Source organism: Micrasema longulum, unplaced genomic scaffold (genome assembly GCF_059751315.1).
Source record: "Micrasema longulum isolate JH-2025_06_02 unplaced genomic scaffold, ASM5975131v1 h1tg000541l, whole genome shotgun sequence".
Lineage (NCBI taxonomy): Eukaryota > Metazoa > Arthropoda > Insecta > Trichoptera > Brachycentridae > Micrasema > Micrasema longulum.
In genome coordinates, this window is record NW_028277737.1 from 852,824 (window position 1) to 877,975 (window position 25,152).

The 25,152-nt window shown below is 33.7% G+C and overlaps 1 protein-coding gene across 1 annotated transcript; it reads right to left on the reverse strand.

Moving 5' to 3' along the window:
- Positions 1-5,757: 5,757 nt before the first annotated feature.
- Tbcd (tubulin folding cofactor D) lies at positions 5,758-24,911 on the reverse strand. The gene is made up of 17 exons (XM_088227838.1): positions 24,441-24,911; positions 23,577-23,736; positions 23,156-23,279; positions 22,644-22,894; positions 22,300-22,481; positions 21,696-21,903; positions 20,007-20,236; positions 19,005-19,274; positions 17,660-17,981; positions 16,396-16,647; positions 15,050-15,343; positions 13,259-13,418; positions 12,311-12,581; positions 10,678-10,846; positions 10,433-10,566; positions 8,515-8,670; positions 5,758-6,664 (listed from the first exon to the last, which is right to left on the reverse strand). Exons 1-17 carry the CDS (start codon positions 24,810-24,812, stop codon positions 6,527-6,529), a joined length of 3,693 nt encoding a protein of 1,230 aa, XP_088083964.1. The 5' UTR covers positions 24,813-24,911; the 3' UTR covers positions 5,758-6,526.
- Positions 24,912-25,152: the final 241 nt, after the last annotated feature.

The window sequence follows — 25,152 nt, forward strand, 5'->3', positions numbered from 1 at the left end:
CGAACACAACGAGGCAAATTTTGGTACTAACGAGAGTCGCTCGTTGTGTTCAGAAGACCCCCCACTACTAATTAGTGTTACCAACTTTTGGAATTCTCACAGCACAAGAGCCAAACAGTACTCTTTCTTTTTAAATATGCTTCGTATTACGAAGATACACTCCCGACCCCCCACCTTCAAGTTTTAGTTAGGTACATCGATATGTAACAAGGGGAAGCGTACGCCACGGTACACATATCTACACACCAAAGTGACACACCTTCATTATCACGTCATAGTTGAAGATACATTATTCAGAGCAATTAAGAAGATACACTACCAACCCCCTGCCTTCAAGTTTTGAGGTAAGTACATCGGTATGTACCGACGGGTCTAGTACCACCAAGCAGTTTTTAGCTTTAATTACACTTTATTTCATTTTTCAATCATTCTGAGGTGGCCAGTTTTTTTGTTAAAAGTCCATATAAAATTTGAGAGAGAAATAATTATGACGTCGTTATTAAGCTTTGTCACTTTAGTGCGTAGATATGTGTACCGCGACGTATGCTTTCCCTTGTTACATATCGATGTACCTACCCAAAACTTGAAGGTGGGGGGCGAGAGTGTATCTTCGTAATTGCCCGAGAGAATTAATCTTCAACTTTACCGTCACGGTGAAGGTATCACGTCCTTATCTTCCCATCATAATCGCGGCCAGGGCCCCGATTTCAATGGAAAGTTATGGGTTATTTTTTGTACGAAAGTGCATAGGTATATTTGTACAACAGTTTGAACTATAGTAAGTTTTCAATGTCACAGTTATGAATATGTACATATATATCTTTTGGGTGATCTCGCGTGAGTTGGATTCGTTCCAACGTTTCAGCTACCATTGCAGGAGCCATCTTCAGGGTAAAGTGTGTGTTTTGTAGAAAATAATACATATTTATGTATTAGTAATTTGTACTGTGCCGCAGTCGGCAGCAGGTACATTCCGTGTCATTTTTGTAGTGTGTAGTGTCGGGAACCATGTTTTGATTCAATTAGCACTAAGAGTTTAAATTAAACATGTTTCCGACACTACACGCTACATAAGTGACACGGAATGTGCCCACTACCGACTGCGGCACGGTATAAATTACTGGTAAATAAACACATATTTTTTCTACAAAACACACACGTTTTACCCTGAAGATGGCTCCTGCTATGGTAGCCAAAACGTCGGAACGATCCAACTTACACGGGATCACCCAAAAAAAACACGTTGAGTTTGAAGTACCTTTTTTCAATTTTTAAAGAAAAAAAAAATATTGGCGTTCGTATAATTTACCCAAGTATTTCAATATTAGTGGCTATTTACAATGAGTTGTAAATAACTCGGTATTAGAAACTGGAAATCAAGTTAGGGTAGTGTGGGGTTTGAACCTCGGACCTCTCATCCGTAAGTCATGTAATTAAACACGTTTATTTGTTTTTAAATATGAATGTTCAATTTTTTAAACAGGCCCGGGGTTTTGGCTCTCACACACAGAACGTATTCTTTATTCACCCGGATACAAAATAAAATAATAAAGGTCTGTATGACCAGTTGCGTAAAAAAATCAATTTAAACAATTGTTGCCTTTTTTGTCAAAAGGGGCAAAACGAATTATTTTATCTCACTTTTTTCATGCTACCCATTTAGCCACTTTGACGAAAATGCAACAATTACTTCAATAAACTTTTTTGATCCAACTGGCCCTAAGACGATTTACATAATTCTTGGACATACAAGATTTATGTGGTTTAAATCTGAGTATAAAGTAGGTACTGCCTTAAAGAGTTGCACAGTAAACCACATGATACAATTGTTACAAATCCTTATTTGTTTACTACAGCCTAGGGGGTACTTTCTCCGAAAGCCGATTATATCAGGCCATATTGTAATGTATGCATTTAGGAACAGCTGGTTCACCACCGAAATGTTACGCAAACTTTTAAAAGTTCAAATTAATCGATACTAATATTAAAAATGAGAAAGTGTGTTTGTTTTTTGTTTGTAAATCCTTCACGTCGCAACAAAGCAATGGTTCAACGTGATTTCTTACGCAGGGATAGCCAGGGAGCTGATAAGTGTCAAAGGCTACTTTTCACCCGGAAAAAAGATATCGCGGGAAAATTCTTATTGGAAAAACTAATTCTTCTTTCGCGTCACAACGGAGCGACTGACTGACGTTATTTTTGCATAGAGATAGCTGGCAGGTGTCACAAGTTACTTTTCAACCCGAAAAAATATCGCTTCCTTGAGAAAATTTTTAGTGGAAAAAAGAATTAATTAACAGAATTACAATTCTACGTCGAATCACCGCAGACTAACGGACTGTCCTATTTTTTTCATAGTGAGAGTTGAAGGATCGGTAATCGATCAGACTACTTTTTATGCCAAAAAAATATAAAGTAAGGGGCACTCATGACCCTAGCTACGACGCTGCCCATAATATAAAACTAAGATCCAATTATTTGAACTAGTACCTAATAATAAGAAAGTGAAAGCATAATCGGACTTTTATTTGAAATAGAAGACGCAAATATTTGTCAAAATGCGTTTGTTTTTATTGTGTTCGAATGATACCTACACATTTGTTTTTTACATGATTTCCGACAATTTAATAATAAAAGCACTCGTATGTCAGCAATATGTGTATGTGTGCCCTGCATCAAGATTGAAAATAAAATATAAAATAAATAAATTATATACTATACTCTGCGACTAGCATTTACGAAGCGCATACCATCGTATGTCGTGTCGGTCAAATTTTTTTAACATGCAAGGTCAATTCAAATCTTTAAGCTGCGTTCAGACGTGAACGATACAATCTTGTCCCAGCATTGGACCTATTGTCCCCGTATGAACAGTAATTTGGAGGACAAGACAGGTTACCTCCACAGCACAATGGATTACCCCCTCCCTCCACCGTGCGAGAACGCGCACGGGCAGGACAGTAGAACAATAGCCATTTGCTTGGTGTACGCGTGTAGCTACTGCGCACTTTTCCTGCCGAAAATGTTGGCTTAATATAAATACGTTTGCTTAGTAGGCACTGTTTCCGACGCTGATTACATAAATATAAAATAATACATTATGATACATTGATACCTGGGATGGTAGAATAAAAAGAGAAGTCGACTGCTGCACACATCAAGCAAGGCTCGCGTCGAACAAAAAACCAAAGATTTTCGAGTCAAACAACATAAACCTAAAATTCTGCAAGCAACTTGCCAAGACATATGAATGAGGCATATTGAAGTTCAGTTGTGAGACATGGTGCCATACCATAAAAAAAAAGACTAGAGGCCATTGGGATGTGATGTTACAGAGAAATATTACCTAAACTCATAGATCGTCTGGAGCATTACCAAAGCATCCACTTTATTTTTAACCTCAAAAAATATGACCGTGTATCAATCACCCGTTTGCTCCGAACTCAAGCGGCTCGCAATTATTTTTAATATTCTTCACAACCCTTGCGCTCCAAAATATCTTGCTGAGAACTGTTTGCCTTTCTGATCATGGTCTTTCGCCTCACTCTTCTCAGGAGAGGACACTTTCCATTCCACGACATAGCACATCATTTTTCAGTTATTATTTTTTTGTTCAAGGTGCTAAACTTTAAAATGAGCTACCTCTTCATATAAAAAATGCACCTTCTCTAGCCACCTTTGAGAAACGCCTGAAACATTACTTTATATCCTTAGAACCCTGATGTCTCCTCATTTTGTTGTTTTAAAATACATATTATTTCTTTTCCTTCCTAGGTTCCTCTTCCTGTCTCCTTCCAAACTCATTACCTGATCCTACATTCCTTATTCTTTAACATAAGACTTTCTCATGGTTATTTATTATTAATTATATTTTATTTAGAGATGTTATGTTTCGTTTTTACTTTTTGTATTTTATCTTCACTAAATTTATTAGTTTTAGTTATTATATTATTTCATACTATGAAATACATGTTTATTGTGCACTGCTGTGATTATTTCTGTAAATTCTTATTTTTGGTAAAAGGTTCTTTGAACCGTTGATGTATAAATAAATAAATATACATGACATAATGTACTTTTATTAAGTTAATATGTCCAAGCCTTATCTCCCCATTAAAAAACAGCTGTTTTTTAAAAATTAATTATGTTTTTTCATGTATGTCTCTTTTCATACGTATTTGGTTTTTTAGTACAAATTTTTTGACCAGTCTGTTTTTTTAGTTGGCTGAAAGATGTTGCTTTTAGCAATAAGTAACACCAAAGTTCTTATTCTTTGTACTTGAAGTTTTAAAATAAAAAAATATTAGGAATTTCCTGTAGAGACCACATCACTAATGACGAGGTTCTTATTAGAATCGAAGAAATGAGGCACCTAATTTAAACCATCTCAGAGAGGCCAGCCCAAAGGATCGGCACGAGGGTCTATGAAGGTAGAGGAAATGGCTGAGGAGACAATTCACAGAAGGCGCCTCTGATGGGAGTATTTGGGACAAGTGTGCGAGGATTCGAACTGTGCCTTATATGTTGAGCTGAAGAGGGCTGCGGAGTATAGAGAGCAGTGGAGGACGTAATGCAGGACATTGCTGCAAACCAATCCCCTGGATTGAAACTGCGAAGAAGATATTGCTCTTTTTTTTCCTACGTTTGCAACTGAATTTTTTGTACATATTGTTTTTATACAGAAGTGTTCTGTATTTAGTTTTTATGATTATATTTTGCATACTTTGTTACAGGTATAAGCCGTTAAAACAAATGGTAAAAATAGTACTCAGTAGAGATGGGACAATTTGTATTTTGTGATATATTAGGTATTTTATTTATTAATTTACAAATAATTTATTTATGTATATTTAGTGAGACACCAATTCTAGCTCCATTGGACTTAAGTCCTGCGTTGAGTTGAGACGAATAATAAACTACAATTTATTTGTTTATTGTTTGCTTTTTACCATGAGCACTTGACTAAGTTACTACTCTGATCATTTTTTCTTTACATCATTGTTAGGTTTCTAGAATGCCATTCATCAATGCGCTTTGTAGCTGAAAGACGTTCGATAAATGTAAATGTCATAATCTATCTGAGGGTTTAGAATTCCAACCTTCTATGCACTCCATAGCTGCAGAATGTGTTGTAAATCCATCCCTTATTTGTAAACGATTTTGAAAAAAACAATTAGAAAATCCAAAATTCCATTGTATTTTTTTTTCCATTTTAAATTTTTTAATAATGTAAATGGGGCCAGGTTTCATACCGCCTATGCGCTCTGTAGCTGCAAGACATACTGTTATCTAGCTCCTATCTGTTATTAAATTATATTATGGTCGGAAATGAAGAACTAGAATCCCAACTGTCGGTGTGCTATGTAATTACGAGACATGTTGGGATATTCGTTGTACAGCGCCCTTGAGAAGATTTTTACGAAAATGGCGCCATATACATTATTCACAATAATAATAATAATCATACAGTATTGCATACTTAAATAATTAAAAAATTCTCAAGGAGTTTCCTACTTCAATTTTCCAGCCCTCCTTGTTCATTTGAAAACTGTTTTTTCTTTGATAGCTTGATATGCTCTTTTAAAATATTGAACACTCAGTGCGATAAAGAAGAGGTCCCTCTGAGCAAAAGTCATGGGGGTTTTGGGTATTACATAATTCATATTCTGGGAAAACCTCATACGAACAATTGCTGAGACATTTTGTAAGCGTGGATAGCGTCAACATTTTATAGTCCTTAAAAAGAAACCAAAGAAATTTGTTTCAATTAATTTATTACTTATTGATTAAAAAAGATCATATTAATTTGTGCACTAAATTAAAATATAATGTACTCATAATATACAAACCAAAAGCTATGTCAGTAAAAATGTTTTTATTATTTTGAAATGTGAATTTTACATTGTTAGAGGTAAGCTAAAAATGTTAAATATTAAATATATTATTTCATTTCATAAAACTAATTACGGCTGAAGATTTTGTTGAGCCAGCGGAATGTGTTATTTTTCCTAAATTCAAATCTTATGATATATTATATCGATATGCGCTAGGTAAAGTGCTCTATCTTCAAACATTTACATACTTTGCAGGAGAGCTTCAAAGGTTTTTTTCATCACACGTTTTTTTTATTAATTTACCTTTGTATCTGAATCGTATGCGTCTTTTAAATGATGTGTCTTTTATATTTTTGCTTTTAAGTTTAAAGATCATTTATAATAACATAAAAAATGAAAAATCTCAGATTTTCAATAACGCAGTTAGAGTACTTTACGTAGGGCATGTAAATATTATAATTTATAATAGGTAATAAAAGCATTAAATTCAATTACTTACAGTAAAAAAAAATAATTCAATCGCCTATTTCCAAAATACGGAATACCATAATCTCTTTATTGTTTTAACATTATCAATGACAATAATGAAATATCAGTCCAACATTAATGCCAAGCATTACTTAAATGTAAATGTGTTAAAGCAAGAGCCATTAAATAAAAAAAATATATATTATTTGTGATGAGTGAGATTATCAATTCGCTGTGCTATTATTTGCTTTGTTTATTGAAACTGGATGGACTATTCCCATCAGATCACAGATGGAGTTTCTTATAGGCCTTAAAGTTGGCACCTCTAATTCCCAATTTGTGTCTGCCAAAATCTGCATAGCCTGTAAAATAAAAATAGGAATTATTCAATAATCACACAAATGTCATTTTCCTAAAAACGTTCTTAGTGATGTGTTGACTCCAAAATTAAATCTACGAAATGTTGATATTAGTTCTATAAATCAACTTTTTATCGGGAAATGTTAGACAGCTTGTAAAAACATAATAGTTTTTTTTTCAATATGGGCACACTGTGAAAGCCGATGACCAATTAGGCAGCTATTTTGTGTTCAGTATTGCTTGTCATTTAACACCTGAGCAGTGTTTACAAATTGTGAAAATTTATTTCCAAAATCAGTGTTTAGTCGATCCACTGTTTAAGTGTCAAGTTTTGTTCAGAAATGAGGCTCATTTCTGTTTTGGTGGTATTGTCTGCTGTTCATGTTGCTTAATCCTGTGATGGTATATGGTTTAATGAAAATTAGATTTAAGTTAATATCTGTACCTTAGAGCTGAAATGCTGGAAGTCACATTGGGTAAATTGTTCAGGAGAGCGGTTTGAAGTTGTAAAACTGTTTCAAATGTATCTCTCAAAGTAAAAACACAATTTATTGATGTTTTTTAGGATTTATAGGCTTTTGATAAGAATATTTAAGAAAAAAACATTTAAAATATGGACAAACAAATAACTATGGGACTTAAATGTTTTTTGTTCTAACCCCCCGGCCGGCGTTGCGCACTAATTCCTCCTCAGATTTTATTATAAAAAGTAATGTAGAATATTGAATGAAAAACAATGTATTTATAAAACATTCTTTAGGCAATAACGTTAAATTACGCTCCATTAATTATTTATGAAAATAACAGGCAAATATAAATTTAATGACATGATATTAATAGCAATAAAACAGTAATTGAAAGTAAACAGAATATGAAAAAAGCAAACTAAAATTATGAAATTAATGGCAAAAGAAATGACATAATGGTTAAGGATGGTTGATTATGACAATAAGACTTAATCTTGGGCAAAATCTCTCGCTGCGTCAGAGATAGTTTTTTATAAAAATTGTGGAGTATAAAAGGTATTCAGTATCCACTGCATTAATAACAGCAAACCGTTGAATTTTGTTGAAAGCATGAGTATTATTACAGCATTACTGGTATTTTAGAACAAGCTATTTCAGTACTGGTATACCGGAGGACTCCATTGCTTTTAGCATTAATAGAATCTGAGTATATGAACAAAATGACATTCATAACTCAATTTTGCGAAAAATCTGACTTCCAACCTTTCAGCTTTTAGGTACAGATATTAAGAAATTCAAACATTTTCTTAACTCTTGAGTGTTTTATTCAAATTTATAACCCTCGAGTTCCTAAAAAAAACAATCTTACATAGTACAATATTATGTAGTTAGGTATGCAGAATTACATATTCAGTAATTGGAAATATTTGTGCATATTTTTTTTTGCACTACAACAGGCCAGAAGGCCCCATTACAGAGGTGAATTATAGCAGAGAACACCCAGGCTTCATAAAAATGATCTCACCAGGAATCGAACCTGGAACACTCTTAAAACAACACCATTAGGGCTGCCAATTTCGAAACAAAATAAAACAGTGATTTAATTGTAAACATAATAAATTATTTCGATAGATCGAAAAAACGATTAGGTGTTTTAACACAAATATTCGCATCACTATGAACAATTAAGTATCAAATTCATTTGTTCATGAAATTGGAATTCCATAAATAATATACTTTGTGGTCAAAAAGTAAAAGAAAAAGTGAGAAAAGTAGTTATTAATTGTATAACTAACTCAAACATGAATAAATTCCCATAAAATGTATGTTAAGTGAAGTAAAAATATTTGGTTATACATAGCGAGTTAAAATAAACATTTTATTACTTGATCTAATTTGTCCTCAGGAATGCCTGTCATATCTCCATATATAAGAAGGGCATCATACAACCTCGTGGCAGTGGATTTTCTTATGTATTTTTGTCCATTGCACAAACAAATTACTAGTTTGGATAAGGATGCTTGACTAACTGGACCGCTAACCTGAAGTACAGTAGAAAAAAAACACTTGGTGAGTAAAAATATGTACGAGGTATATCTGGAAAGAAAATTCAGTTTGTACTTCTTGCCATCGCAGCTCTTCGATTGCAGTTTCGCGGTACTTAACCTGACCAAATGAAGAATTGACACTATTATAAGTTAGCTGAGTGTTGTGAACGCTTTATGGTGCTTGTTTAAAATGCTGAATACAAAAAAAATCTCCTCCGCTTGTGAGATAAGGTCTGTAATTCGTTTTCTTAATGCGAAAAAAAAATCCTTAATGATAACATTAAGCTAGTCCACGTTCATCAACAGATCTGCAATGTGCATGGAGAACATGTGATATGTGATTCAATGGTAAGGAGACGGGTGAAACAGTTCAATGAAGGTCGTGATAATGCGCATGACGATGAACAAAGTGGGCATCCATTTTTGACGAACCGTTCATGACTTATCACATGTTTTCCGCACACCTCACAGATCTGTTGATGAATGTGGACTGGTTAAACATCGCATTAAGGAAACAAATTACAGACCTTATCTCACAAATGGCGGGATTAAAAAAATATTCAGCATTTCTGTAATCACAGTCCTGCTTTCTGGATATACCTCGTACAATAAGCTTTATAGACAACACCTCGTTGGATTTTGAGAAACATCTGTCCTAAAGCAATCTATTTAGTTTAGGTTGTTGGATGTGATATTCCTTTTCACATAATCCTTTGCCATAAGTCTAAATACTTTGTATTTGTTGATTAGGAGCTTTTTAGTAACTCCTTAATTGATATGCGAGACATCATCTATTTCACTAAAAATGTGGAAATATAATTAATATTCACAATGAATAGTGAGATGAAGGCATTGAGTTGGTGACAATTTGATAACTACCATTGTCTGCCTAATTGTACACTGGCATGGTTCATTCTACAGTAGTTCTTTCTACAATAAACAGTTCACAACCAACAACACTAGTTAAAATTATTGTAATAAACACAGTCCGACTAAATTGGAATTTTAGATCGGTGAGACTCACCCGGAAACCAACGCCCACCTGCTATCGTCTTAAGGACAGTGCTGGAGGTGAATCATACATTTCATGTACGTAAACAACAAAAAATAAAAACACCCAAAATACTGATACCTAGCACGAATGTCAAAGTACAGAGATCACTAGAAACAACTGCTATAAAAAGTAGTTGCACCTTTAAGTACCATCAGTTTGAACAGTTCGGACAGTGGGTAAGTCTGTCGAAGTTTTTGTCATCACTCTCGCGCTCCATAACCGATTTTGTATATTATTTTATGTGCAATAAATATGTATCGGAGCATTCACATTTTTTCTTCTATCATCTACAACTGCGGTAAGAGCTCCCTTGCCGACCTTGATAACCACTTACCGACTTTTCCATGTCTACCGGTTTCGAGACGTCCCCGTCTCTTCAGCACGACACCAATTAAACCAACAAATGATTTGATAAATACTGTTTTAAATAGAAAATTAAAGAAAAAATCAGTCAAACAATTTTTGTATCCTGTAAAAAGTAATTATAATAATAGTGTCCTGATGAAAAAACGGATGTGTCTCGAAACCGATGGATATATAAAAGTCGGTAAGTGGTAATATACAAATATTTAATAAAATTTAGTAAAATGTTGGAAGATAAAGTTAATGCTTTAAATATTAATAATAATTATAAATTCTTGTGTGATTTTCTCAAATAAAAATTTGAATAAAGACTATTTTATAGTAAATATGTATTGTTACCTGAATTAGCTGGCAGAGAAGACTGATAGAATCAAGAAGTTTGTAGACTGTACCTTTCATTTCCATTTTCACATGTTTTAATATATTGTTTGCAAAACTGTTTGAAGAGTCTTCCAATATTGGGCCTATAGAACCTACAAAACAAAGTAATAATATACATAAACATGAAGGTAGATTTAAATCCTTGTTACAATACAAATTACGAACTACAATAAATTAGGAGAATTCATTAAAAACAAACTTACCCGAGCTTAGAAGTCTGTCTAAAAAGTTAAGCATCGGAATGATAATTCTATTATTTCCGTGGTGATCAGAAAACACTTTTATAATTGTATCACAAATGGCAGAGAGCTTTGGCACATCTTCATGAAGAGACGTTAAATAAGAAAAGAGGGCGCTTGTTGTATGTTTTACCTAAAATATTTAAGATAATATTAGTAAAAAAATAGTAAAACAAATTACATGTTTGTGTTTCTTAGGGCCGGTTGCATCGACAAAAGTTAAGTTAAAGTCAGGGCTAAAGTCAAATAAAAGTCAATCAAAATGCGTTGCATCAAAAAAAGTTAACCAAATATTAACAAAAAAGTTACTTTTATTTAACCGGCCACTAGGGGGCCGTTTAAAGTTAAATGCGATCTGCCATCTGTCAAAAAAGCGTCGTGAGTGTTGAAATCCATTGATCGATCTGTGAAAAGTTGCACAAAATGACAATTTTATCTGATTTTTCGTCTTCCGATGACGAATTTATCATCGAGTATATTCTAAACCGAAAAAGAAAACTGTTCAAACCACAAACGGACCATTTTTTGTGGGAAGAGTCCGACTTTATCGCAAGATTTCGAGTGTCAAAAAAGTGAAGAACTAATACATATTTAAATTTTTAATTGTTAATTATTTTTCAAAACACGGGACTTGATCATCATCTATATCAATCTAAATCATCACTGTATTGAAATGCTATTTATTTATTTTTAAATAAAGCTAGATTGAGCTCAGCTAACTCTTTCTGAGCATTTAAGGCTGCCATAGTTGCCCGAAAAATGTCATTTTTTTGCTCTATTTCTGGAGTAAAAAGTTCTTCATTTTGTTTTAGCTTTTGCTCTTTTAATTTTTTATCTAGTTCAAAAAGGAAGATGTCCCTTTTGTTCTTTTGTTCTCTGAATGCGCAGTGTTGCTTCGCCCTTTCGCACACACTGAAAATTGGAACGAAATTTAAACGTTTGTGCCCAAAGACGCGTTGCGGGGCATGTGTATTGCTACATGTAAATAAACAAGTACGTGTTTGCGTAAAAATCCCAACAATTTTTAGGGTGAAACTTGAACCTTTACGGTGGCAATATTTTTAACTTTAACTTAACTAAAATAATGTTGATGCAACGGAATTTTTCAGTTACCAGATTTTGAGCCGTAACTAAGTTTAAATATTTAACTTTAAACTAAATTTATACCAACTTTGATGCAACCGGCCCTAAGAATCTATAAAAGGTAATTTTGATATTGTTACTCGGATAAGAAGCGCAGTTCATGCTTTAAAAGCATATAAATTTTTAATGGTAAATAATCAATTCTATTAATACTCATTAATCTTCAGATAAGTAGCAGTACAATACGAGCTTATTTAAGATAGTAAAACTTGCATGATATGTATATATGTTGAGTTTTTAGTACATCACAATCTAATTTTTTTTAAATATTTACATAGAAGCGGCTGCAGTTCCAGGATCAGTGGCGATTGACAAAGGATTGATAGCGGGATGGGAGGGCAGTAGGTAGGTTATGAATTCTCAACTTTGTGACAGTAATAACAACTGACACCAATGTAATTGCACAGCCAGTTAAAAACATAATCTACAATTTATTTAAAAGAAAGATAATTACCAAGTTTTCAGTCATGTTTCCAGCACTGACAGTCAAGCCCAGAATGATATTGTATCTGTATATTTCCCAATCAAGCAACCTGACAAAGCGAGGCATTGTATGTTCGGCGAACAGCCACAGGACAGCCGAGGTTATTCCAGTACCGGAGTTAGCAGTCATTGGGACACTGGCAGGTGCGTCTTGAGTCGCGTTATTGGTGGCTTCCTCGGGAGCGTCGGGGAAGATGAGGAGCAACTCTGAATGGTGAGGAATGTGCGGTATTGTGGGTTTTCTAATAAATAAATTTTTAAATTATTATTTAATTTTTTCATGGTAACAGATTGGAGAACATAATGGTTATAAACATATGTTTGTATGATTTGTTTATAATGTATGCCTCAATGGGAAATTCCGTGCAGAGTAATAAATTTTACAAGTTTTTATTTATTATTATTTTACATGAAAAAAAAGGATAATATCAAACAATAATTATCTCTAAAATCCATGTGTTAATTATTCCAAAATAAGATAGTACAGACATAATATTGTATACTAATAAAAATATATGCATACTACGGTTGTGATGATTTAAAAAAGAAAAATTGGACATAAGACTGCAACTAAAATAAAATAAATAAAGGCTTTTTTTTATCAAAAGCTAAAATAATATATCGAAAAAAAATATATAAAAATTAACAGATTAAAACAGTAAGTTTTAAAATTAAGGTATATTACATATTTATATCAATACAGATATTGTCTATTTTCTAAGATATGTTTGTTGTTTAATATAATACTGTTATAATGTTGAATTAATATAATATGCTAATAAAAAGGCATCTGTTGTATACACAAAAGAAATTTTTAAAAATATATGTATGTACAAACCTACGTTAATATAATAAAATAAATTATGAATGCAGTGCAGTAACAATTGAACTTTTTTTAACAAAATGCAACTTTACTTACGAATGCAAAAATCCAGTGAACACCTTGCCTCCATATGCCCTGGTTCTATCAATTTTCTCAACGGACTGTTGTGCTACACCAACCATAACCTTCCTTATCAGCTCGGGAGTCAGGATAGCGGGATCTTCCTTTACACACTGCCTACAAAGTGATAGCAGGCCTGGAGGAATATAAAGAAATAAAGTATACGCAAATATAAAGTTACATAAACTTAAGGAAATAAGATTTGTCTTTAAACTTTTTAACTGTTGATTAAAAAAGGCACTACATTCAGTACTGCTTTAGTATATTAAATGCAGCATATCTTGAACACTTATTACATGGTGGCAGGAACAGCTAAACTTTTATTATGTATCTACCAAAGGATTTGTCTTAATTTTTTTTTGTGTTTTTATTATTTTTATATTTAAGAAATTATTAAACTTTTTTTTTATAAACACTGGGTCTCAAACTGATCATAAATTCATAAACCATGTGTTGTCTTACAATTAATGTTTGTTTAATAAAGTAAGTTTGATTTCAGTGAAACACATTTAACCCTTTATAGGACTTTTTATTATATAAATAAAAGACGAGTGATACTTTAATCCACAAATTTGGAATATCTAGTGACAGGTTTCATCGCTTTCGCGACATCTTCGAGACTGGTATCTTTATTAAAGAGTTCAATGCATTTATACAAAATAGAGGTAAGGATAGAGAATTCAAAATTATTTGAAAGTAAATTAAATAAAGTAATTTTTATTTTAAGGATCATTGTCAAAAAATTTTCAGTTTAACTAATGAGTTGATATAATGCTATTTTAATGAGTTTAAGTATAAAATTTTGATAATGATCCTTAAGAAAAAAATAATTTTATTTAATTTACTTTCATATAATTTTGAATTCTCTATCCTTACTTCTGTTTTGCATAAATGCATTGAACTCTCGAAGATGTCACGAAAGCGATGAAACCGGTCACTGTATATTCCAAATTTGTGGATTAAAGTATCACTCATCTTTTATTTATACAGGGTGTTTTTATACCCCGTCACATCCGAAACCACGATGATCAGTATGGGCAAGAAGACAAACTAGCATATTTAAAAAAATATTTAGAACGAAGAAAATTAAAAAAAATAAAATGTAAAAAAAAAACCAAATGGTTTCTTACTTCTGCAGGGGTGAAGCTAGGAGGGAGCGGTCGCGCGGTTGACGGTGTATCAGACTCCCTCCTCCCCCCGCCTCGTTTCTCCCCTGCAGAAGTAAGCAACCATTTGTTTTTTTAATATTTTATTTTTTAAGATTTCAGTTGTTTTAAAAATGTATTTTAATGTGCCAATATGTCTTCTTGCTCATACTGATCATCGTGGTTTCGGATGTGTAAATTACAATGAACTTCCATCAAGAATTTTCACTAACAAACTTCAATGTTTTAGATAACCTTTATAGGACACCTAGAACAAAGCGATACGTACATGTGGGGTAATTACTACATCGAAGTAACTTCAAAATCAGCATTTTTGAGTTACCCACTAAAAACACATATTTGTATTTTCATTCATGAATGCTACAAATAGGCAAGTAATGATTCATAAAAATAATATTATGATGAATGGGTTTTTAGTTGTTAGCACACAAATGCTGATTTTGAAGTTACCTATTGTAGTAATTATCCCACGATGTACGACAAGAATTGAGGTCTATATTTTTAATGATTTTGTATTAATAATAAGTCACAAGAGTATGATAACAACAGTCACAAGAGTGTCGTAATAACTTACACTGGTAGATAAGTCAGTTTAGCCTACCTGACATGCTGGCTTCTCTAACCCAGGCCCCGACATCACCTCTCATATCCACAGTATACTCGTCCAAGCAATCGATAAGACTAAGGAATATGCCGTGGATGCCATCCCCACTCTTCTCGAGTTCTTTGTGAATTTTCCCGATTCCGACAGTCTGGCAGACATTAGTGAGACCCTTGACAGCGTCGCGCCGAGACTCGGCCCACTTGAATGTTTGTTCAGTAAGTTTGGAGCACTTCTTGAGAGATTCTATAACAAGGGGTAAGGATTCTTCCAGAGCGAAGCATGGCAAGGCACCTACAAAAAAAAGAAGAAAATTTTAACATCGGAAGACAAGTGTCAAATTACATAAAATTCCATGATCTGGAAATTCTCTGACTCAACACAGATTTTTCAAGCAGGTTGGGGTAACTGTTGGATAGCAAAATTTGTATTAAGTGGTTTGTGCCCTTGTTATATACAATTACTATAAATCTGTAAATAAATCAATTAATTTAATAATATATTTAGAAATCAAAGTCAGTTGATAATAAAATAATTTATCATACTAAATTCCAGGCCAAATATAGAGTAGGATTTGTTGACTACAGCTATAATATGTTTAATAAATTTATTGCGGTCCTAAAAAGACCGCTTCAATTTTCATTGTATCGTATACGTAGCGTGCGTCGCAGTCATTTTGTCTTTGCCCAGGGTGCTCTCTGCTCTCCCATTCTTCACCTCTGCTCTGCCCGCCGACTGCTGTCTTAGACCGGGCGGAAAGTCCTTTTCAGGGACTTGTAGTTGGCACAGTCTGCTCCTACCTTCACGCTTTGCTTTTGGCTATGATTGGGAGAGTGGTCTCCCGTTCACACCAGGAAGCTCAACTTCGATGGTGACAGATGGCCGGTGATGAACCAGCGCACATTCCATATTACTTACAGCATACATTACGTTTTCAATATTGCAAAATAAATGTTTTTGGCAACTAATATAGCAAACCCAATATTGGAAATTTATTGGGAAAATTAACATTTTATTTGACAGGCGCCGTGGCGCAGTTGATTAGACGGCCAACTGTGAAACTCGCGTTGCGGGTTCGTTTCCGCCAGTTGCAGGAAAAAACAACAAAAAAGATTTTTTTCTCAATCGGTCTGGGTGTTGTGGTATATTTTTCATTACCTCCTTCCATACCCCCTCTATTCCACCTTCTGACAAGCCTTTAAATAGAGGGTTAACAGGTTATTCCCTTAAAAAATATATTAAAAATAATATGTAATTTAGTCATACACATTGTGGTAAAAACAGATTATGTAAAATAACTGATATGAAAAAATGAGAATATCTGAAAAGCAAAAAATAATAATTACCTATGGCTAATGCGATTCCCATCCTCACTTGTAGTCCAGTGGGCCCCAAATTTTCTAGCTGTTTGCAATATTTAGTTAACAGCCCGGTCCTTTTCTCTGAAAGACTTTTGGTAACTTTCTCAATGTCAACATCCATAAGTTTGGAGTCGCTGAGATATTCGTTAAAAACAGCCGGTAAAGCTGCAATAGCTTTCTCCCTTACAACAATTACATCATGGGCGAGACACTCTTCAATCAAGGTAAGCCAATCATCTGTGCAAAAAAAAGTTCCCCATTTAAAACATAATTTGTATGGCAATTATTTTATCACTATAATTTTATATTAAAATGATTAATTTGATCCAGAAAATAAACTTGTTAAAAGAAAATGATTATGTATTTATTTTGAAATGTGTTTTTGACGGGTTGGGTTGTGGTCCCACGGTAGTGTCGCATACTTGAGATCTTTTATGGTTAGACATTCGATTACCTCAACCTGATTCTCATATTTTTACATGATTATTTATGACGACTGAAAACAGCCCTATTGAAAAACAAATTAGGCAGCCTCCATGAAGTAATGGTTAAGACATTTAATTTACGCACGGAAGGTTCTGGGTTCTATTCCCGGTGAGAACACAAAAATTAAATGTGATTTTTCCCAAGCCTGGGTGTTTTGTGCTGTAATTCACTACTGTAATTGGGCTTCCTGGCTTGTAGTGGTGCAGTAAAAATATTTTTTAAAGTATTTTTTTTTATAAAATAAAAATAAATATTTGTGTTTTTATGATTTAACCAAATATTAAATTTTGAGGGCTGGTTTTAACGAGTTATTAACTCACTATTAGAAAATAGGAATCAAGTTGGGGTAGAGTGGTATTCGAACTTCGGACCTTTGATCTGTGAGTCCAAGATGCCAGAGCCACGGGACCAAAACCTTATTACAAATTTTAAATGAACAATTATTAATTCACAGAAAAGAATATTGTAAATATATTAAAAAAAAGATTTAATTTTTCGAATGCATTTTTTGGTGAAACTGTATTTGAATTATGTATAATAAATAAAATAGGTGTTTTAGTTTTGACCGTATTTAATTTGAGATTTTTCTTCGGACCGGGTTTTGCCTAAATTAAAAAAATATACATGTTTCCAATAATTTCAAGAGCAACTTTTCAATGATTAGTAATGAGCAATAATTGTATTATACATTTGTGAAATTATAAAATAGTGACATATTTATGTATCATGATGTAGGTATAATTCCTTCTATTTTTGTCCTTACCTATGACAGCATCACCATGGAACTCAACCTCAGCCAGGGAAAGTTTCTCGATACAATTACAACACGCTTGTCTCATCAGCTCGCCTCCTAGACCTCGGAACTGGTATTTACTGTTAAGAAGAGGAACAATATTCTTCACAGCATCCCAAACTGCCATGGTCACCAATCTGTCTGGTGTGGAACCATCTTGTAATTGAATAAGATGTAAGGCGTGTATGATTTCTCCAATTGCAAGTATCGCTCCGTGTCTTGCATTTAAATCAACGGATGTAGTTTTTTCAATTAGCTTAGGGAGAACACATTCTGCCATGTATTGAGGTGACTGAAGAGAAAATATAATATGTAATCAAATGAAAGCAATATTAAACCGGTTATCAAGTATTGGAAAAATGGATGAAAAATTCAAGAATAATTGAAGAATTCAAGCCACAACAACAAAAAAAAGTGTTTTTGTTGTTGTGGTCCCGTGTTTAGTGTCGTGACTCACGGATCAAAGATCTGAGTTTCGAACCTGGCTGTTCCACAACTTGATTTCATTTTTAAATAGGAAGTTATTTATATCTCATTAAAAATACCCCAAAATCGAAATATTTGGGTAAATCATAAAAATGCATGTGTAAAAAATAAAAAAAATAAATATGAGTTAAAAGCAATTGACCAATTGAAAAGCAATCGGTCCATGGTAGTGTTGAAGACTAACGGATCTCAGGCACGAGGTTTTAACCTCTCTCTACCACAAATTGATTCCCGTTTTCCAGCAGTCATTTATTAGAAAAGACCCCAAAAATTAAATATTTTATAAATAAAATGAAAACATGTATTTTAAAAAACAGAAACTTTTTACTGGTCGAAATTCAAATAATTCATAATTTCCTTCTGAACCTGATGGGTGCATAGGGCACTGCATTGGTACACCAATTGCAGCGTATCTTGATAATTTCTGTTACATGAAGGTAAGGTGATCAGTCTTACGCTTCAGGTACCAGTCTAAGGACTATGAAACTCCCTTTTAAATAACATTTCATATCAACCATGTCGGGAATCGAACACGAGACCTCTTGCATGGTAGACAAATGCGCTCACCATTACACCAAGAGGCCGACAAATTGATAAAACAACATTATTATGTATTTAAAGAAAGGTCAAAATAAAGAAAAAAAAGTTAATCTTTATTGAATTGAAGGTTTATAGGAAGAAAGGAATATCCAAGCCAATTTAACCAAAAATTTGTAAATTTTTTTTTTTATCTTATTCACAACTAAAAAAAAAAAGGGGAAATGAAACTGAACTTTTAGTTAATGTCATACTTTGATGATTATTATTTTGCTTGTATTTTGACGGTTACCTTTTCAGTGAGTTTATGCAAAGCCTTGGCTGTCAGTTCCCGAATCACAATATCCCAATGGTCCACTTTTCTATCAATGAGATGGTCAATGAGGGGCTCGGTGTAGTCGGAATAGTTGGCCACCCAAGGTGCCACATTGAGGAAGGCGTTATTACGAATGCCCACAGAGAAGAAGTCAGCAGCAGTGAGAATGTCAATGCCATTCGGGAAAGAACCCTGACGGCCAACATTTTCTTGGAAAGCAGCCGATGCCGCTCGGCGACAGTGTATCTGTAAATTATTTTGTAAAATAATATTGTAAGGTTGGTACGACCGAGTATTTGGGTGTGAATGTGTAAGTGTCAAGTATTTTTTTTTAAATGGAAGCACCTCCCTTTTAAGAACAGAATTCATTATGGTAATTAGAATTATAAACACATTATGAGAGTAATTATAATATACTAAGGAATTTAATAAGTTCTGGCTGTCTTTCATTTGACATCTCTCGGCTTCAATTAGTACGGCACCCAATTTCCTTGCTTTTGAATCATTCCTAAACTTTTAAATGTTTTATTGTGTGATCAATTCCTCCTGATTCTGCAAGTTCATTTTGCGTCTGACATTGGTCTTCATTGAATAATGCTTCAAGTTTATCGTCTGCAAACTTTTTCGGTGCGCCAGAATATTCTTTATCTTTATCTTCAAAATCAGAATCATTATTTTAAAAAGAGTAGAATTGCCGACAGAGCATAGTCACCGTAAGTCTACACAAGAATTCTACGTGCTTCAGCTCCAGATTTTAAAAGTAATGCAGTAAAATTCCCCGCAAATACATTTTTTTTGGCGTAAAATTCAACATGTTTAAAGCTATGAAAAAACATACATGTTTATATCAAGCCTAATGGTAGAGTTTCACGATGAAAGCTGTAGTATTGCCCGATGTAAATAGGGTAAGATTATACCATCTGTCAGGAAAGAAAATTACCACACTATTTAAATTTCAAAGACAGTACACAAGCTTACCTCTCTATCAAAAACTGCCGTAATGATAAGTCCAGCCGCCATTCTCTTGACAAATGGTGCCAGAACAGTGGCGTCGTAAGCTCGTGCAAACGCCCAGCAAACATAACAAGCGGCATCACGCACGTGTTGTCCGGTCGCGGTATGCCCTCGGACTTCTTCATACTGTAGAGCTTTAAGGACTACTTCCACAGCTGCAGGAAGTTGACTTGGTAGAAGCAGACCTCTTCTGCCTAAATTATTATTAGATTGTTTAACTGTTGAGCGCAGAAGAACAATGTACAATAATGTCCCAGAAAATTTGCCCACCGTCAATGTACTGTAAAACCGATCTAAAGATTTGATCATGATAAGAGATACACTAAATACTTTCATAAAATAGATTTCTGCCTCTAAAAGGCTGCAGATTGAATAAACACCTTGCTGGAATGAACCTTTCTGAAACTTCCAAATGTAAGTTCTGTAGTGAAGATGAATATGTGAATGTGATGCTTACATCATAAAAGGATGAGGGTGTTAAAGAGCTTGCCCCCCACCTAATAGCTCGATAATTTAAGGATCTGGGCGTGGAGGGGGAGATTTAGCAAAATGAAAACTCTCGTCCTCCACACAGTAGCCAGGCTCTGTAAAGACTAAGGCTTGGAGGGCGAGAACTAATTTTAGGGGACTCGACACAATAGATCTTCACAGGTCGCAGTGACGTAAGGAGCTTGTATAGCACTGACTTCCATTTCAAAGAAAAGGAATAACTTCTAAGAACGTGGATTTTTGAAAGAAAAGTGTTCGGTCTAGTTTTGTTAAAAATTAAAGAAATCTACATTTTTCTTCAAAATATTTACACTAATCATTCATACATGGCATTGCCATGTCCTTTAAATTCATTAAATTACACATTCAAAGGAAGATTTTTGACAATTTACACCGTACAATGTACATATCCATACTACTTTATGTAAAAATAATTTGAGGTGTAGACGGTATGGCCATACTTCCTTAGAGGTTAATACAGGCATATAATTACAAAACCAATTCCTGGCTAAAAAGAAGACTATGTATTAATTTTAATAAAAATAAATACATAATGCAGTAAAAGATGATCAACGACAGATAGGAGAATCACATGTATGCATACAAGTATCATATTTATATAAAATAGTTTTCAGTATTATATTGACATTTGAAAAATGCATTTGCACTTAAAACACATTTACTTGTCTAGGAGCATAAGGTATTATAGTCATACCTCTAAACAACTAAATGTGTTAATATTTATGATAAAAAAACATACAATTTACAAACTTAAAAATGTTGGAGTTTTACACAAAGAACATTTGGATTTTAGTAAGCGTACATAAGCTACATGATTGTACCCTCAATAAAATTCATAATACTACTCCATGCAGACGAAGAAGAGGCAGACCAAAACTAAGATGGCTGGATGATGTGGAAAGTGACATGAGAGCAATTGGCCTAAGGAAGTGGAGAAGAGCAGCAGGGTGCAGAGAAGACACAAATGTTGGAGGTCAGGTTCCACAAAAGGCAGAAGGGCCACTGATGATGATGTGTATTTTTAATGCAAAGAAAATCGCCCTTCATGAATTATTTTTTCATTTAAAAAAGAATTATTTGTTGCCCTTAAAAAACTGAAAAAGATAGGAAACGATGGGTGGGTAAGGGATGGTAAATACTAACCTAGTTCTGCAAGAGCCAGACACCCTCCATGCCACGCTCCATCGCCCTCGCGAGGGTTGAAAAGGTCCATGAGACCAGCGGCAACATCCCCTGCAGAGGAGCGTCCCAGCCTGTCCGAGACTCGGCCCAAACCTTTGGCAGCCGACCAGCGGACTATGTTGTCAGAGTCTCGGAGACCCAGTAATAGCTGTTCAATAACCTCTTCCAACTAAAATTTGTTTTTGAAAATAAAATTAAAAAAATTCAAACAAACGTTATGTTTAAATCCAATGAAGTAAAGGGTGGTCCAACCATAACGCATTTGTTATTGTCACACCTTAATGTCAAATTTTTTGCCCAAATTTATTTGGCATTTCTTTGTTTCAGTCTTTGACAAATTCATCTATGGAGAGGCACACAATTAAGCAGCATGTTAAGATTGTTGAAGCGTTTTATGAAAATGGGCGTTTTTAGCACCATTAATTTCTAGAACAATTCGGCCAGTTGACATTTCAATTGAATACCTAATGAATCATCGTAGGGATCATTTTCATTTAGTGATAAATATTTTTGTGTGTTTTCAGAAAATTCAAATAAAAATATAATCACACATTTTTTACTATACCTGCTCTGGGATATCTTGGTCGTCTTCATCATCACTAATTTCCTTATCAGGTGAATCAATATCAATAGTTTCCGAGTGTTCCTGGTCATTGGTGTCACCGGCTGCCTTGAGGTTAGTAGTCAGAGTCCTGGATCCTCGAGTATATCGCCAGGTGGCTACACGACTCCGTAGATATGTCAATCCTAAAATTCATAGTATAAAATGATTTTTAAATGACAAAACCAGATGCTCCCAGGAGATCACATTTCTGAGTGACTACTTGATAACGCAATAGAAGGGTTTGAAATTACAAACTTTTACAAAGAAAAGCAACTAAAAAGCTGTGACGAAAAATTATTCCTTACCGATTCGTTGGATGATTTTAATGGCGTACTTCCTCGTCAGAATGGCTTTATTTTGTCGGTAATTTTGTTTGGTGACCCACTGCAGAAGGACGTCAGCAAAAGGTAATAGATCTTCGCGTTTACCGTGTTTCAAGATGGCGGCAACGGTGGCTAGTACACCATATTTAATATTGTTTTCCTCTTGCAAATTGCTATTTTGCTGACAAGACCATTCAAAGAAGGATTTTAGATGAAGCTCCTTAACATCAGAACTGTAAATTAAAACACACCCTGATTGAAGATTAAAGGTTATTTTTGAATAAATAAATATTCAAAATTTATTCAACTATTTGAGTTTTGGGGTCATTTTAAACCAACCTTAAATAAATGAGATAGAAATGGGAATCTAGTAGTGATAAAGCAGGATTCAAATGTCTGATCTCTGATCTTGAGTCTGCGTGATTAAGTGGGCTATCAATTGCAATTATATCATTGTTATTATATGTTAATAATGAAATAAAATAATACTATACCGTGTTAAGAATTTCGAAGCCAGAAACGCACCAGCCTCTGAACAGGAATCCGTTACTAAAGCGTAAGTCTTACAGATTTCAAATATCCTGCTCATTGTAGTCTTACGTGGTTTACCAGAAGAATCTGAAAGAATTAAAAATATAACATTTATAAATACAAAGATATTTCAAGTTGAAATCAAATTTAGTGTATTGCTCATTTTTTGTAAATAGCATAGCTCAAAATTTCTTTACAAACCTAAGTTCTTATTCATAACGGATATTTTGTAGTAAAACAACTTTTCAGTGGTAGAACTACGCTATACTATTTATTTATATAACCTATCAAGATATTATATATGATAAAATATTATTGCTCAAATCTAAGAAGCAGGGTTTCATGACGGCAAGATGTTATTTAGTTTGTAGTAAAAACACATACCTTTTTCTCCTACTGCAAATCCGTCGAGCCGTGACATATGAAACGGCATCATAACAATAATCGAAAGCCACAAAAGAAGAACAAATCTACTTCTCCATGTTTCTGTGTCTTCCGGATTTTGGGCTTCAAGAAACACTAACACTGGTTGTAGGTCGGAAATCTTAAAACAAATTTTGACTCATGTATTATAATATGAACCATTTATTAAAAACAATTACAGTAATTCTGGGTAACATTGGAATTCAATATAACATGGGACAAAAACCTGACTTATATATGACTGATTATTTTCTAAAAGAATGAAAAAGGCTTTATCAAAATATATTTTTTTATTTGTGTGGTACCACCGCTAGAGCCCAAGAGTATGTTTGAGGTAATGGACACAAATTCATGTTTTTTTTTAAATGCTTTGGATCAGAAGAGTATTTTATATCAAAAAAATATAGTTCAATGTTACCCGGAGAGATTTTTTAGTAGAAAATCAAGAAATTCGTTCATCGAAAATACTTAAGTCCAAAGTTACCTAAATATCAATATAAATTGGACCACTTATAAAAACATCATTAAAGTTATAATTTCATGTAATTTTATAAATTTTGTGGTCAAATTTAGTTATATGGAGCATTCAGAACACCAAATAGTTCATACACTTGCAGCTGGCTCAATCCAATAAAAAAAAATAAGAAAAAACTTGTTGAAGGGGTCCAATGTTACCTTAATCTCTTAAAACAGATCGTACCTAGATAGGGTGTTTTTATAAAGTAAATGTGAATAGCGCGATGTTTATAAATAATTAACACAATTAGAGACACGTAATGGAAATCTAAGGTATCTGAATACAAGATAAATATAAAAAATCTCTACCTCATGGGGCAGATGCCTGACGACTACTTTGTAGCCCCTCACCCGAATAATCTGATACATATAATTAAACGTCGCATGTTTAAGGTTAGCTGGGCTACTTTCGTCACGGAGTATTGTAATAAATTTGTTCAGAATCCTTTCTAAATGAGGATCAAGAAGATGTGGCTGTTCATAATATTGTTGGAGAATTGTGTACAACTTTTCGTACTGTCCTTCCAATTCGAACCCGGTTGTATTATGAATGTTTTTCAGGTTATTTATTATAGATATTACTTCCTCAACCTCGGAAAACATTTCTAGGGCACATCCCAATCCAATATTTTCACCGAATTCATCGTCCCGCGATGTAAAATCCATTTCGGCAACGACCATGACGTTTATTAAAATTTTAAAACCCGTCGCAGTTTTCTTAACTTTTGTTTTGGTTCGAATCACAGAGGTTCGAATAGAATGAAGTTATCAACGATAGTCAACAATCTAAGACAGTCATACCAAAATCTAAAATAATAAATTATCCACAATAAAACTAAATAAAACGGGGTGTATTGGTTATTTTTAATGGGACTCTTTGGAAATTAAAAAGAGATTCTTTATCATTGTTTGTAGATAAAGTAAATAAAAAAAATTCTTGACAAAATTGTAAGTATTTTTTTGTAATTTAACCAAAGAAAACAGACAAATACAACCTCAAAACAGTTTGAAGCGGTGCGGT

Coding starts and splice junctions, on each gene's coding strand:
- Tbcd (XM_088227838.1), bottom strand. CDS start 24,812: ATGGTCGTTGCCGAAATGGATTTTACATCGCGGGACGATGAATTCGGT. Junction 10,847..12,310: donor GAAACATGACTGAAAACTTG/GTAATTATCTTT, acceptor TAAATATTTTAG/GTAAAACATACAACAAGCGC. Junction 8,671..10,432: donor TTCTCTGCCAGCTAATTCAG/GTAACAATACAT, acceptor ACTGTACTTCAG/GTTAGCGGTCCAGTTAGTCA.